We start from the raw sequence: 14,474 nt of genomic DNA on the forward strand, positions 1-14,474 counted from the left end.
TTTGGATCCTTGATAAGTAAATATGACTGTATATTCTTGAAGAGCTCCTACGGTTGAGTCTTATTATTTTATTTGTCTAACTGCATATTCCCTGGATGTGCGATGTGTGCTATCTGAGTTCTTTATGGTCAAAATCTGACTAAGTGGGATTTAGCATGAAGCGGTATCGTGGAAAGCGATATGGTCGAGATCGATTAGTAGATAACGGGACTCGTAGTCGAGTAGTCAATAACGGTCAAGGTCGAGTATCAAGGGCAGTGCTAACGGCTAGTTTTTGTAATAAAATATTCAGGAAAATATTCTATTAAATATTCTTGGTGTCTGTACTTTTAGGGTTGACTAAGGAATGTCCCATATAAATAGAAAAAGAGATAGGGGAGAGGGATATGTAATATTCTCGGATAAGAACATTCTTCGAAAAGCAGACTTTCTCTCTAGATAAAAGACAATCACTACCTTTCTAAAGAGATTCGATTGTCTACTATTCCACACTTTTTTCATTAGATCCGAGAAGGGTCCCAACATTCTAGTATTTATCTATCATTCATCATTGTCAGAAAGAAGAATCATCCACCCCATTCAATATTGGGTGAATCATTCTCTTTATTTACTTTAATTCCATTAATCGTTATTTATTGCTTGATATTCCCCCATCATTAATGATCTTGAAACATTGAATGTACATCACATTTAATCTTCTCTCAACAATGCTCTTGCGTTATTTGTGTTAATCGATTATAGATCTGAAGTTATTATCATTAACTAGGTTTAGCCCTTCGTCATACAAAATTAATCAGTTTAATCAAAAGTCTACATTTTTTTGTCAAACGATTTGGCACCGTCTGTGGGGATTATCTAGTTAAGTTTTTAGTTTTTTCTAGATCTATAACTGGCACAGTTCAAAAAAAAAAAGAGCTCCTACTTCCTTGTACACACGGATCTGACATGGCAGTTAATGGAGAAGAAAGAATGAAGGCAGTGGCCGATCTCACTACCAAACTCTTAAACACCATCAATGAGGTTTCCAAAATAGAAGGCAAAGACATAACGCCTAGCACCTCTCCCCGGAGAAGTGGGTAGCCCCTCCCTCATGCCAGTATCACAATATCCTGCGGTAAAGGAGCTTCCACGTCCACAGCGGAAGAGGCGCCACCAGCGGTGAAGAAGCTACTCGAGGCTTGGCTGATAAATACGCTGACCGGCATCCTCGACAAGCCCACTCAGGAGGCAGTTAGAGAAAATGCAAGGACTTTCATTGCACCAGCAACGGCCAAGAAGCATGGCCCTCCCCCTCCACTAACAGGTATCACTCACAATATTAATAATGCATGTAACGATACCCTCACGACCATTCTGAGGAAAATGGAAGAGATGGAAAATGAAAATAAAATACTTCGGGATCAAATGAGAGAACACCAAGAAAGAGTCGATAAAATACCGGGTGCCCCAAAACTTTTGCCAAAAAGAGACGTTGGTCGGTTCGTTGAGCAACCCTACAGTAATGAAGCCGCCCTACATGCCATACCCAAGACCTTCAAGATGTCGCCTTATCTGAAAATTTATGACGGTACGACCGACCACGAAGATCATGTAACTCACTATGTCACCGCGGTAAAGGGCAATGATCTCGCCAAAGAACAAGTCTCCTCCATCTTGTTGAAAAAGTTCGGCGAAACCCTTACCGGAGGAGCATTAACTTGGTATTCACAGCTGCCCACGCGCTACATTGAAATATTCGAAGAGATGGTCGACAAGTTCGTAACAGCATATGCTAAGGCTAAAAAAGCGGAGGCAAGAGTGAACGATATATTTTCTATCAAACAATCACCCGGAGAGGGATTGAGGGACTTCCTCACTCGATTCAACAGAGTAAGGATGACCTTACCGAATGTATTGGAAGGAATGGATGTAACAGCTTTCCAGAATGGGCTGAACATGAATGGCTCAAGGGCGACTAGAAAACTATTAAGTCGGCTTATGAAATATCCTCCAACCACTTGGGATGAAATACACAACTCCTACTGTGCCAAGGCCCGTGCCGACAAAGATGACCTGAATGGGCCAACCCATCGATTGACCTCGCTACAAGCCAAAACCAGGAAGGATCAAAGAAATGATGCCATGAGAGATCTTGCAGCTACACGATCCAACTGAGAAAGGCATCAACCATATGTCAGAAGTGCCATCATGACCCCCTCCCGCCATGAAGAGGGCCCATCTAGGCCAAGGACAGGGACTCACCAGAACGAGAGAGATATACCGCATTTACTATCCGCTCACAATTTTTGTGTGTCACCCTCAGAAATAGTCTACGCATTGAAGAAACTCGGACCAAAAGTAAAGTGGCCACAAAAGATTAGGTCAGATCCAAGCACTAGAAAATCAAACGCCCTCTGCGAGTTCCACCAACAGCGAGGTCACAAAACTGAGGATTGCATCGCCCTAAGACAGGAGGTCGTGAACATGTTTCATCAAGGACACCCTAAAGAATTGTTGAGTAACAGAGGGAGGACCAACTTTGCCTAAGGGCGTGAACAACACCAGGGACTGCCAAAACCACCCTCACCGACTCGCACCATTTAAATGATCATCGGGGCGGCGACGATGTTTTGATCAACAACATAAAGTTCACCACAACCCACTCGCTCAAACGGTCAATCACTCATGAACGATACGACGATGTAACGACCCGATCGGTCGTTTTGAGAGTAATAACCCCGATCCCCTATTTACTACTTCTCTCATATCTATTTCTGCTATTGTTACTTGTCGGGAGGTTTCGTTTTGGTGTTTGGAGTGTTTGGGGACACTTAGTCCCTAAATGGAGGTTTAAGCCTTAGGATTTGGACCATAGTCAGAACTGTATGAAGACGACTCCGGAATGGAATTATGTCAGTTCCATTAGCTCCGTTAGGTAATTTTGGACTTAGGGGCGTGTCCGGATTGGGTTTTGGAGGTCCGTAGCTTATTTAGGCTTGAAATAATGAAAGTCAAATTTTTGGAGATTTTGACCGGTAGTGGACTTTCTGATATCGGGGTCGGATTCCTATTTCGGTAGTTGGAGTAGGTCCGTAAGGTTGAATATAACTTGTGTGTAAAATGTGAGGTCAATTGGACGTGATTTGATAGGTTTCGGCATCGGTTATAGAAGTTTATAGTTTCAAGTTCATTAAGTTTGAATCGGAGGGTGATTTGAGACTTTAGCGTTGTTTGATGTGGTTTGAGACTAAGTTTGTATGGTGTTTTAGGACTTGTTGGTATATTTGGTTGAAGTACCGGGGGCCTCGGGTGTGTTGCGGCTGCTTAACTGATTGAATTTGGACTTAGGCTAGTTGCTGAAGATTTTCTGGTTTCTTGTGTTTTCGCACCTGCGTAGGGGAGACCGTAGGTGCGAGATCGCTTGTGCGAAGGAGGAGCCGCAGATGCGGCCAAGAAAGAATTGGGCAGGAACCGCAGGTGCGAAGATTTTCTTGCACCTGCGAGAGCCGCAGATGCGGGCAGCTGGGCACAGGTGCGAAGGGGAGCTACAGGTGCCATGCATTTCCGCACCTGCGATAGTCGCAGATGCAACAGAGAGTTCACAGGTACGAGATGTCTGGACAGAACACTTAAATGCAAAGGTTCGCGATTTTTGCTCATTTTCAACATTTTGAGCTCGGGTTTGGTGATTTCTTAAGAGCAGTTTGAAGGGGTTTCTTGAGGTAAGTCCCTTGTGCTTATTTTTTATCAATAATCTTGCTTCCCCATTTATTTTCCCACCTAGTTAGTGTGTATTTAAGGTGGAAATTAGGAGTTGGAGGCTAGGGATTTAGAAAGTTTGATTTGTGGATTTGAAGGATTATTTGGTGTCGGATTTTTGTAAATTTGATATGGTTAGACTCGTGAGTGAATGGGCTTTAGGATTTGAAATTTAACCGATTCGGAGACGTGGGCCCGGGTCGACTTTTTAGGGCGAATTTTGGAATTTTTGTTAAAGTATTGATTTAATTAATTAGATGAGTCTATTATGCTTGTATTTATGATATGTAATTGCTTTTGGCTAGATTTGGGCCATTCGGAGCCAGATATTCGTGGGAAAGGCATTCTTATCGATTGATTGAGCTTGGTTCAAGGTAAGTGGCTTGTCTAACTTTGAGTGGGGGAACTCCCCGTAGGATTTGTACCATTTTTGATATGTGAGTGTCGTGTGCGTGAGATGACGAGTAAGTACACGGGCTAGTTTTGGAAAAACCCAATTTTATTACAGAGCAGCAACCTGTTTTCCTTTATTTTGAGTTATACCATTTTAATGAGTATTAATCTATTTTTATTCTTAATTGAGTTATTCCAATATGTGTAGCTATCCTGTTTAGTCTAATATAGCATGTTTATGTGTCTTAACTGCTTATGTGAACTCTGTGCAACATGCTTAGTGAATTTTCTACTTCTTCCTTGACTGGTACTTAGTCTAAATCGTAAGATTTCGTGATGTAGTTGTATTTCTATTCTTTGCGCTGCATATTTAATTTGGGACTACGGAACGGTAATCCGGGAGATCCCCTGTATTGCATATTCACTTTGGGACTACGGAACGGTATTCTGGGAGATCCCCCTGTACTGCATATTTACTTTGGGACTACGAAACGATATTCTGGGAGATCCCCATGTACTGCATATTTACTTTGGGACTACGGAACGATATTCTGGGAGATCCCCATGTACTGCATATTTACTTTGGGACTACGGAACGATATTCTGGGAGATCCCCATGTACTGCATATTTACTTTGGGACTACAGAACGGTATTCCGGGAGATCCACCTGTCTTGCATATTTACTTTGGGACTATGGAACGGTATTCTGGGAGATCCCCCTGTACATTTACGTTTGGGACTACGAGACGGTATCTCAGGAGATCCCCTATTGTATTTCTGTGTATTGAGCTGTTACCTTCTATGAATTCTTTCTTGTCAAATTTCAGTCTTTATTTTACTGCGATATTTCATTCTTGCCTTGCTTTATTATCATAATCTAGTAGGGCCCAGACCTGACCTCGTTACTACTCTACCGAAGTTAGACTTGGCACTTACTGGGTACCGATTGCGGTGTACTCATGCTACTCTTCTGCACATGTTTTTTGTGCAGATCCATGTGCTCCTTATCAGCCGTAGTATCAGTGAGCCGGGACAGCTTTGGAGACTTCAAGGTATATCTATCGCATCCGCAGACCTCGGAGTCCCCTTTCTTCTCTTTCTCATGTCCATTATCTTCTGTATTTATTTTTGATAGACTCTGATGTATAGAGACACTAGATATTTCCTCCTGTAGTTTGTGATTCACGATGTTTCGGGTTTTGGGATTTGTTGTGTATTTTTGAATAGTTGGTTAAATTTATATTTTTATTTCATTATTCCGCAAAAATATTAGGCTTACCTAGTTGTAGAGACTAGATGCCATCACGACGTCACACAGAGGGGAAATTGGGCCGTGACAAGTTGGTATCAGAGCTCTAGGTTCATAGGTGTTGTTAGTCACAAACCAGTTTAGTAGAGTCTCGCGGATCGGTACGTAAATGTCTGTACTTATCTTCGGGAGGCTATGGGACTGTTAGGAAAATTTCATTACTTTGATTCCTTGTCGTGCGAAAATTGTTGACTTCAAAAAACAATTCTAAACTTTTGTATTCTATTCTCTCACAGATGGTGAGGACACATACAAGCGGATCCGATGACCAGTCACCCGCGCCCCATGCTAGAGCTGCAAGAGGTCGAGGCCGGGGTAGAGGCCGAGGACATCCACGTGGTGCAACCAGAGCACCCGCACGAGCTGCTACAGAGGAGCCCCCAGTAGCTCAAGCTGGAGAGCAGACACCTCAGATACTTGTTGCTGCACCAGCCCTCCAGGAGACTCTAGCCCATTTTCTGAGCATGTTCCGCACCTTAGCTCAAGCTGGATTGATTCCACTTACTCCTGCCAAATCTCAGGTCGGGGGAGGAGCATAGACTCCCATCACTGGTACCCCAGAGCAATGAGTTCAGGTCGACCAGGTTCCAGAGATTGTACCAATGTAGCCGGTAGCTCCAACTCAGCCCGAGGTTAGGGCAGCAGCTTCTGAGGTGGAGCAGCTCATACATGAGAGGTACAAGAAGTACCACCCACCTACCTTCAGCGGATTAGCTACAGATGATGCTCAGGATTTTCTGGAGGAGTGTCATCGTATTCTCCGTACTATGGGCGTAGCAGAGACGAGCGGGGTTTTTTTTACTACATTCCAGCTTAGAGGAGCAGCCTATCAGTGGTGGAGTACTTATGAGTTGAGTAGTCCGGCTGAGGCAGCTTCACTTACATGGACTCAGCTCTCAGACATGTTTTTGAGAGAGTATGTCCCTCAGAGCCTCAGGGACTCATGACGCGCGGAGTTTGAGCAGCTGCACCAGGGTGCTATGACTGTGTCAGAGTATGCAATCCGTTTCAGCAATTTTGGCCCGACATGCACCGGCCTTAGTTGCCACAGTTCGATAGAGGGTTTGACGATTTATTGGGGGACTCCATCCCAGCATCCAGAGTAGTATGGCCAGGGAGTTGGAGATGGATATTTCTTATCAGCAGGTTATGAGTATTGTCAAGAGATTTGAGAGAATGTTTGCCTGGTATAGAGAGGAGAGGGAGGCCAAGAGGTCTCGAGAGACTGGTTAATATTCTAGAGCTCATGCCCCAGCAGCTCGCCATGGTAGGGGTTATGCGAGCCGCCCCGTTCGTTCAGCTCTTCCAGCCGCCAGCGGTGTTCCAGCTCCTTCTAGGCCCCAGGAGCCCTATTATGCACCGCTAGTATCTAGTGTGTCTCCTGCACGGGGTGTTCCTAGTGGCCAATCCAGCAGACTTGGACCGAGCCAGTCACAGCAGCCACGCCCTCCCAGAGCTTGTTTTGAGTGTGGCGACACTCGCCATATGGTGAGGGATTGCCCCAAATTTAGGAGGGGTGAACCTCCACAGACTTCTCAGCCACAGTGTGCTTCACTAGGTCCTCAGGCTATGATTACAGCACCAGCTGCCACCCCACCTGCTCAGCCAGCCAAAGGTGGAGGTCGGGGAGGTAGAGGTCACCCTAGAGGGGGAGGTCAAGCCAGATATTATGCCCTTCCTTCTCGTACAGAGGCAGTCGCTTCTGATTCTGTCATTATAGGTATTTTCCCGGTCTATCATAGAGATGCATCAGTATTATTTGACCCAGGCTCTACATATTCTTATGTGTCCTCTTATTTTGCCCCGTATTTGGGCGTATCTCGGGATTCTTTGAATTCCCTTATTTATGTGTCTACTCCTGTGGGAGATTCTCTTGTTGTGGACCGCGTGTATCGGTCGTGTTTGATTGCTCTTAGTGGTTTTGAGACCAGAGCCAATTTATTATTGCTCAGCATGGTGGACTTTGATATTATTTTAGGCATGGACTGGTTGTCGCCCCATTACGATATTCATGATTGTCACGCTAAAACAGTGACGCTGGCTATGCCAGGTTTACCGCGATTAGAGTAGAGAGGTACCTTAGAGTATACTCCCAGCAGAGTTATTTCATTTCTTAAAGCTCAACGAATGGTTGAGAAGGGGTGTAACGGGTATCTAGCTTATGTGAGAGATGTCAGTATTGATACCCCTACGGTTGAGTCAGTTCCAGTAGTGAGGCACTTTCCAGATGTGTTCCCAGCTGATCTTCTGGGCATGCCGCCCGACAGAGATATTGATTTTGGCATTGATTTGTTGCTGTGCACTCAGCCCATCTTTATTCCTCTGTACCATATGGCTCCTCCTGAGTTGAAGGAGTTGAAGAAGTAGTTACAGGAATTGCTTGATAAGGGCTTCATTCGGCCCAGTGTATCACCTTAGGGTGCTCCTGTCTTATTTGTGAAGAAGAAGGATGGTTCTATGCAGATGTGTATTGATTACCGCCAGTTGAACAAAGTCACAGTGAAGAACCGGCATCCTTTGCCTCGTATTGATGACTTATTTGATCAGTTACGGGGTGCCAGAGTGTTTTCCAAGATTGACTTACGTTCGAGATATCATCAGTTGAAGATTCGAGAGCCAGATATCCCGAAGACTGCTTTCAGGACCAGATATGGTCACTATGAGTTTCTTGTTATGTCTTTTGGGCTGACCAATGCCTCAACAGCTTTTATGCACTTGATTCACAGTGTGTTTCGGCCTTATCTTGACTCATTCGTCATTGTGTTTATTGACGACATTCTGGTATACTCCCGAACTCGGGAAGATCATGAGCAGCACCTGAGATCTGCGCTTCAGACCTTAAGAGAAAAGAAGTTATATACAAAATTTTCAAAGTGTGAGTTTTGGCTAGACTCAGTGGCATTCTTGGGTCATATAGTATCGAGTGATGGGATCCAGGTGGATCCGAAGAAGATCAAAGCAGTGTAGAGTTGGCCCAGACATTCCTCAGCTACAGAGATCCGGAGTTTTCTTGGTTTGGCGGGGTATTACCGTCACTTTGTAGAGGGATTCTCATCTATTGCAGCACCTATGACCAGGCTGACCCAGAAGGGTGCTCCGTTCAGGTGGACAGATGAATGTGAGGAGAGCGTTCAGAAGCTCAAGGCAGCTTTGACTACAGCCCCAGTATTGGTATTACCTACAGGTTCGGGGTCTTGTACTGTATATTGTGATGCATCGCGTATTGGTCTCGGCGCGGTGTTGATACAGGACGGTAGGGTGATTGCCTACGCGTCCAGACAGCTGAAGGTGCACGAAAAGAACTATCATATCCACAACCTTGAGTTAGAAGATATTGTCCATGCCTTGAAGATATGGCGGCATTATTTGTACGGTGTTCCTTGTGAGATTTACACCGATCATCGGAGTTTGCAGCATCTGTTTAAGCAGAAAGATCTTAACCTACGTCAGAGGAGGATGAAGAAGGACATAGTAGAGTATATGGCACGATGTCTGAATTGCCAGTAGGTAAAGTATGAGCATCGGCGGCCAGGTGGGTTGCTTCAGAAGTTAGATATTCAGGAGTGGAAATAGGAGCGGATCACTATGGATTTCGTTGTTAGACTCCCATGAACTCAGCGGAGGTTTGATACAGTTTGGGTGATTGTGGATAGGCTGACTAAGTCAACTCATTTCATTCCTGTGATGACTACCTATTCTTCCAAGTAGTTGGCTCGAATTTATATCCGCGAGATCGTCAGACTTCATAGCGTACCGGTATCTATCATCTCTGACCGGGGTACGCAGTTTACATCATGGTTTTGGAGAGTTGTACAGCAGGAGTTGGGTACACGGGTTGAGTTGAGCACATCGTTCCACCCTCAGACGGACGGGCAGTCCGATCGCACTATTCAAATACTGGAGGATATGCTCCGCGCTTGTGTGATAGATTTTGGGGGTACTTGGGACCAGTTCTTGCCACTTGCAGAGTTTGCTTACAACAACAGTTATCAGTCCAGCATTCATATGGAACCGCATGAGGCTCTGTATGGTAGGCGGTGTCGGTCCCCAGTGGGTTGGTTCGAGCCCGGCGAGGCCAGATTATTAGGTACAAACTTGGTTCAGGATGCCTTGGAAAGGTTAAGGTGATTCAGGATAGACTTCGCACAACCCAGTCTAGACAGAAGAGTTATGCAGATCGGAAGGTTCGCGATGTAGCATTCATGGTTGGAGAGCGAGCCTTGCTCCGGGTTTCGCCTATGAAGGGCGTTATGAGGTTTGGAAAGAAGGAAAAGCTGAGCCCAAGGTTCATTGGTCCATTTGAGGTGTTGCGACGAGTTGGGGAGCTTGCTTATGAGCTTGCCTTGCCTCCTAGTCTAGCAGAAGTTCATCCGGAATTCCATGTTTCTATGCTCCGGAAGTATCATGGCAATCCATTCATGTGTTGGATTTCAGCTCAGTCCAGTTGGACAAGGATCTATCTTATGTTGAGGAGCCAGTGGCTATTTTAGACAGGTAGGTCAGAAAGCTAAGATCAAAGAACATTGCTTCTGTGAAGGTTCAATGGAGGGGACAGCTGGTCGAGGAGGCGACTTGGGAGACTGAGCAGGATATGCGCAGCCGTTATCCTCATCTTTTCACTACTTCAGGTAGGTCTCTATGCTCGTTCGAGGACGAACGATTGTTTTAAGAGGGGGAGGATGTAACGACCCATCCGGTCGTTTTGAGAGTAATAGCCTTGATCCCCTATTTACTGCTTCTCCCATATCTATTTCTGCTATTGTGACTTGTCGGAAGATTTCATTTTGGTTTTTGGAGTGTTTTCGGACACTTAATCCCTAAATTGAGATTTAAGCCTTAGGATTTGAACCGTGTCAGAACTGTATGAAGACAACTCTGGAATGGTATTCCGTCGGTTCTTTTAGCTCCGTTAGGTGATTTTGGACTTAGGGGCGTGTCCTGGTTGTGTTTTGGAGGTCCGTAGCTTATTTAGGCTTGAAATGGCGAAAGTCAAATTTTTGAAGATGTTGACCGGTAGTGGAATTTTTGATATCGGGGTCGGATTCCGATTTCGGAGGTTGGAGTAGGTCCGTAAGGTTGAATATGACTTGTGTGCAAAATTTGAGATCAATCGGACTTGATTTGATATGTTTCGGCATCGGTTATAGAAGTTTATAGTTTCAAGTTCATTAAGTTTGAATCGGAGGGTGATTTGTGGCTTTAGCATTGTTTGATGTGGTTTGAGGGCTCGACTAAGTTTGTATGGTGTTTTAGGACTTGTTGGTATGTTTGGTTGAAGTCCCGGGGGCCTCGGGTGTGTTGCGGATGCTTAACAAATTGAATTTGGACTTAGACTAGTTGCTGAAGATTTTCTTGTTTCTAGTGTTTTCACACCTGCAGAGGGGTGACCGCAGGTGCGGGATCGCATGTGCGAAGGAGGAACCACAGATGCGGCCAAGAAGGAGTTGGGCAGGAACCGTAGGTGCGAAGATTTTCCCGCACCTGTGAGGGTCGCAGATGCGGGCAGCTGAGCGCAGGTGCAAAGGGGAGCCGCAGGTGCAATACATTTCTGCATCTGCGATAGTCGCATATGCAACAGAGAGTTCGCAGGTGCGAGATGTCTGGACAGAACACTTAAATGCAAAGGTTCGCGATTTTTGCTCATTTTCAACATTTTGAGCTTGGGTTTGGCGATTTCTTGAGAGTATTTTTTAGGGATTTCTTGAGGTAAGTCCCTTGTGCTTATTTTTTATTAATAATCTTGCTTTCCCATTTATTTTCCCACCTAGTTAGTGTGTATTTAAGGTGGAAATTGGGAGTTGGAGGCTAGGAATTTGGAAAGTTTGATTTGTGGATTTGAAGGACTATTTGGTGTCGAATTTTTGTAAATTTGATATGGTTAGACCTGTGAGTGAATGGGCTTCCGGATTTTGTGACTTTTACCTGATTCCGAGAAGTGGGCCCGGGTCGACTTTTTAGGGCGAATTTCGGAATTTTTGTTAAAGTATTAATTTAATTAATTAGATGAGTCTATTATGGTTGTATTTATGATATGTAATTGCTTTTGGCTAGATTTGGGCCATTCGGAGCCGGATAATCGTGGGAAAGGCATTATTACCGATTAATTGAGCTTGGTTCAAGGTAAGTGGCTTGTCTAACTTTGTGTGGGGGAACTCCCCGTAGGATTTGTACCGTTTTTTATATATGAGTGTCGTGTACGTGAGATGACGAGTACGTACACAGGCTAGTTTTAGAAAAACCCAATTTATTACAGAGCAGCAACCTGTTTCCCTTTATTTTGAGTTATACCATTTTAATGAGTATTAATCTATTTTTATTCTTAATTGAGTTATTCCAAAATGTGTAGCTACCCTGTTTAGTGTAATACAGCATGTCTACGTGTGTTAACTGCTTATGTGAACTCTGTGCAGCATGCTTAGTGAATTTCCTACTTCTTCCTTGACTGGTACTTAGTCTAAATCATAAGATTTCGTGATGTAGTTGTATTTCTATTGTTTGCACTGCATATTTACTTTGGGACTACGGAATGGTAATCCGAGAGATCCCCTGTACTGCATATTTACTTTGGGACTACGGAACGGTATTCCGGGAGATCCCCCCGTACTGCATATTTACTTTGGGACTACGGAATGGTATTCTAGGAGATCCCCATGTACTGTATATTTACTTTGGGACTACGGAATGTTATTTCGGGAGATCCCCCAACACATTTACGTTTGGGACTACAAGACGGTATCTCGGGAGATCCCCAGTTGTATTTCTGTGTATTGAGTTGTTACCTTTTATGAATTCTTTCTTGTTAAATTTCAGTCTTTTTTTACTGCGATATTTCATTCTTGCCTTGATATATTATCATATTTCAGTAGGGCCCGGACCTGACCTCGTCACTACTCTACCGAGGTTAGGCTTGGCACTTACTGGGTACCGATTGTGGTGTACTCATATTACTCTTCTGTGCATTTTTTTCGTGTGCAGATCCAGGTGCTCCTTATCAGCTGCACTATCAGTGAGCTGGGACAGATTTGGAGACTTCAAGGTATATCTGCCGCGTCCGCAGACCTCGAAGTCCCCTTTCTACTCTTCCTCGTGTCCATTATCTTCAGTATTTTCTTTTGATAGACTCTGATGTATAGAGACACTAGATTTTTTCTCTTGTAGTTTGTGATTCATGATGTTCTAGGTTTTGGGATATGTTGTGTATTTTTGAATAGTTGGTTAAATTTTTATTTTTATTTCATTATTCTGCAAAAATGTTAGGCTTACCTAGTTGTAGAGACTAGGTGCCTTCACGATGTCACACGGAGGGAAAATTGGGTCGTGACAGACGAACTCGAAGAAAGTATCATCTTCGATAAGTGAGATACCCACGGTTTGATTTTCCCTCACTATTATGCCCTTGTTATCACTTTATGAATATTAGATACATATGTAAGACGCATTATGGTGGACGATGGGAGTAGCGCGTGCATTGTCCATCCTCGAGTACTTGCACAAATGAAACTCGAGGATAAGATAGTGCTGCGTTGCATCACGCTAACAGGTTTTAACAATGCAAATGAACGAACATCCGGGGAAATCACACTCCACATCCTGGATAGCGGCGTCACTCTAGAAACCACATTCCACATCATGAACCGGGATACGGTGTATAACGCCGTAATAGGTCGACCTTGGATACACACCATGAGGGCTATCCCCTCCAACTTGTATCAAATTATCAAATTTCCAACCCCATAGGGAGTATTCAACATACGAGGAGAACAACGCACATCTCGAGAATGCTATCGCATCGCCCTGGATTGTACATATACCTAACAAATGAAGGGCAAAACAGAGGATGCATAGCAATTAACAGGGTCGAGGTCGAGTTGTGATGAAAAAACGGACGTCATCAGAGATCCCGAAACAATAAACACCACGGGATCAACCGTAGAAGACCTCGACCCCATCCAACTTGATGAAAATGACCACAGCAAGAAAGACTACGTCGGCCGCAAGCTTCAAGAACCAGGTAAATTCCGTCAATTCTTAATTGCTAACGCGAACTTGTTTACTTTTTCCCATGCAGACATGCCAGGTATCCCGAAGGAGGTCTCCATACACAAGTTGAACGTCGACCCGTTCTACCCCCCGGTAAGGCAGGTTAGGCAAAAGTTCATTTCTGCAATAAACGTGCAGTTCGCGAGAGGTCAAAAAATTATTAGAAAACAGCTCCATCAGGGAATCAAAATACCCCTAATGGGTCGCCAATGTGGTCATGGTGAAAAAGAAGAACGGAAAGTGGCGGATGTGTGTAGACTTTACGGATTTAAACAAAGCATGCCCCAAAGATTCATTCCCGCTACCTCACATTGACCAGCTCAATGACACAACGGCCGGGCATGAATTGTTGAGCTTCTTGGATGCCTACTCGGGCTACAATCAGATCCTTATGGAAGAGGAGGACCAGGAGAAGACCACCTTTATCACCCACCAAGGAACGTACTGCTACAGGGTGATGCCCTTCGGACTGAAAAACGCGGGGGCGACATACCAAAGGTTGGTGACCAAAATGTTCAAAGACCAACTCGACAAGACCATGGAAGTCTACATAGACAACATGTTGGTCAAGTCCAAAAGGAAAGGTCATATCAACCACCTGAAAGAAGCCTTCGATATACTCAGGCGGTACGGAATGAAGTTGAATCCTGAAAGGTGTACATTCGGCATGACCTTAGGATAAATCTTGGGCTTCCTAGTATCGAAAAGGGGTATTGAAGTCAACCCCAACCAAATCAAAGCCATAGAAGGAATACCAGAGCACTTAACCAACAAAAAATAGGTTTAGAGGCTGGTCGGACGCATCGTCGCCCTGTCGAGATTCATCTCACGATCATCTGACATATGCCATAAGTTTTTCGGCGTACTTAAGAAAGACAATGACCTCCAAAGGACTTCCAAGTACATTCAAGCCCTGAAGGAATTGAAGGCTTATATGTCGTCATCGTCGTTGCTTTCCAAAGCAAAATCGGGGGAACACCTTCTCATCTACCT

The 14,474-nt window shown here is 44.5% G+C and overlaps 1 protein-coding gene across 1 annotated transcript; it reads left to right on the forward strand.

Moving 5' to 3' along the window:
• Window positions 1-1,362: 1,362 nt before the first annotated feature.
• Window positions 1,363-2,154, forward strand: LOC138906332 (uncharacterized). The gene has a single exon (XM_070194870.1). It carries the CDS (start codon window positions 1,363-1,365, stop codon window positions 2,152-2,154), a length of 792 nt encoding a protein of 263 aa, XP_070050971.1.
• The last annotated feature ends 12,320 nt before the right edge of the window (window positions 2,155-14,474 follow it).

Source organism: Nicotiana tomentosiformis, chromosome 2, assembly GCF_000390325.3.
Source record: "Nicotiana tomentosiformis chromosome 2, ASM39032v3, whole genome shotgun sequence".
Taxonomy (NCBI): Eukaryota; Viridiplantae; Streptophyta; class Magnoliopsida; order Solanales; family Solanaceae; genus Nicotiana; species Nicotiana tomentosiformis.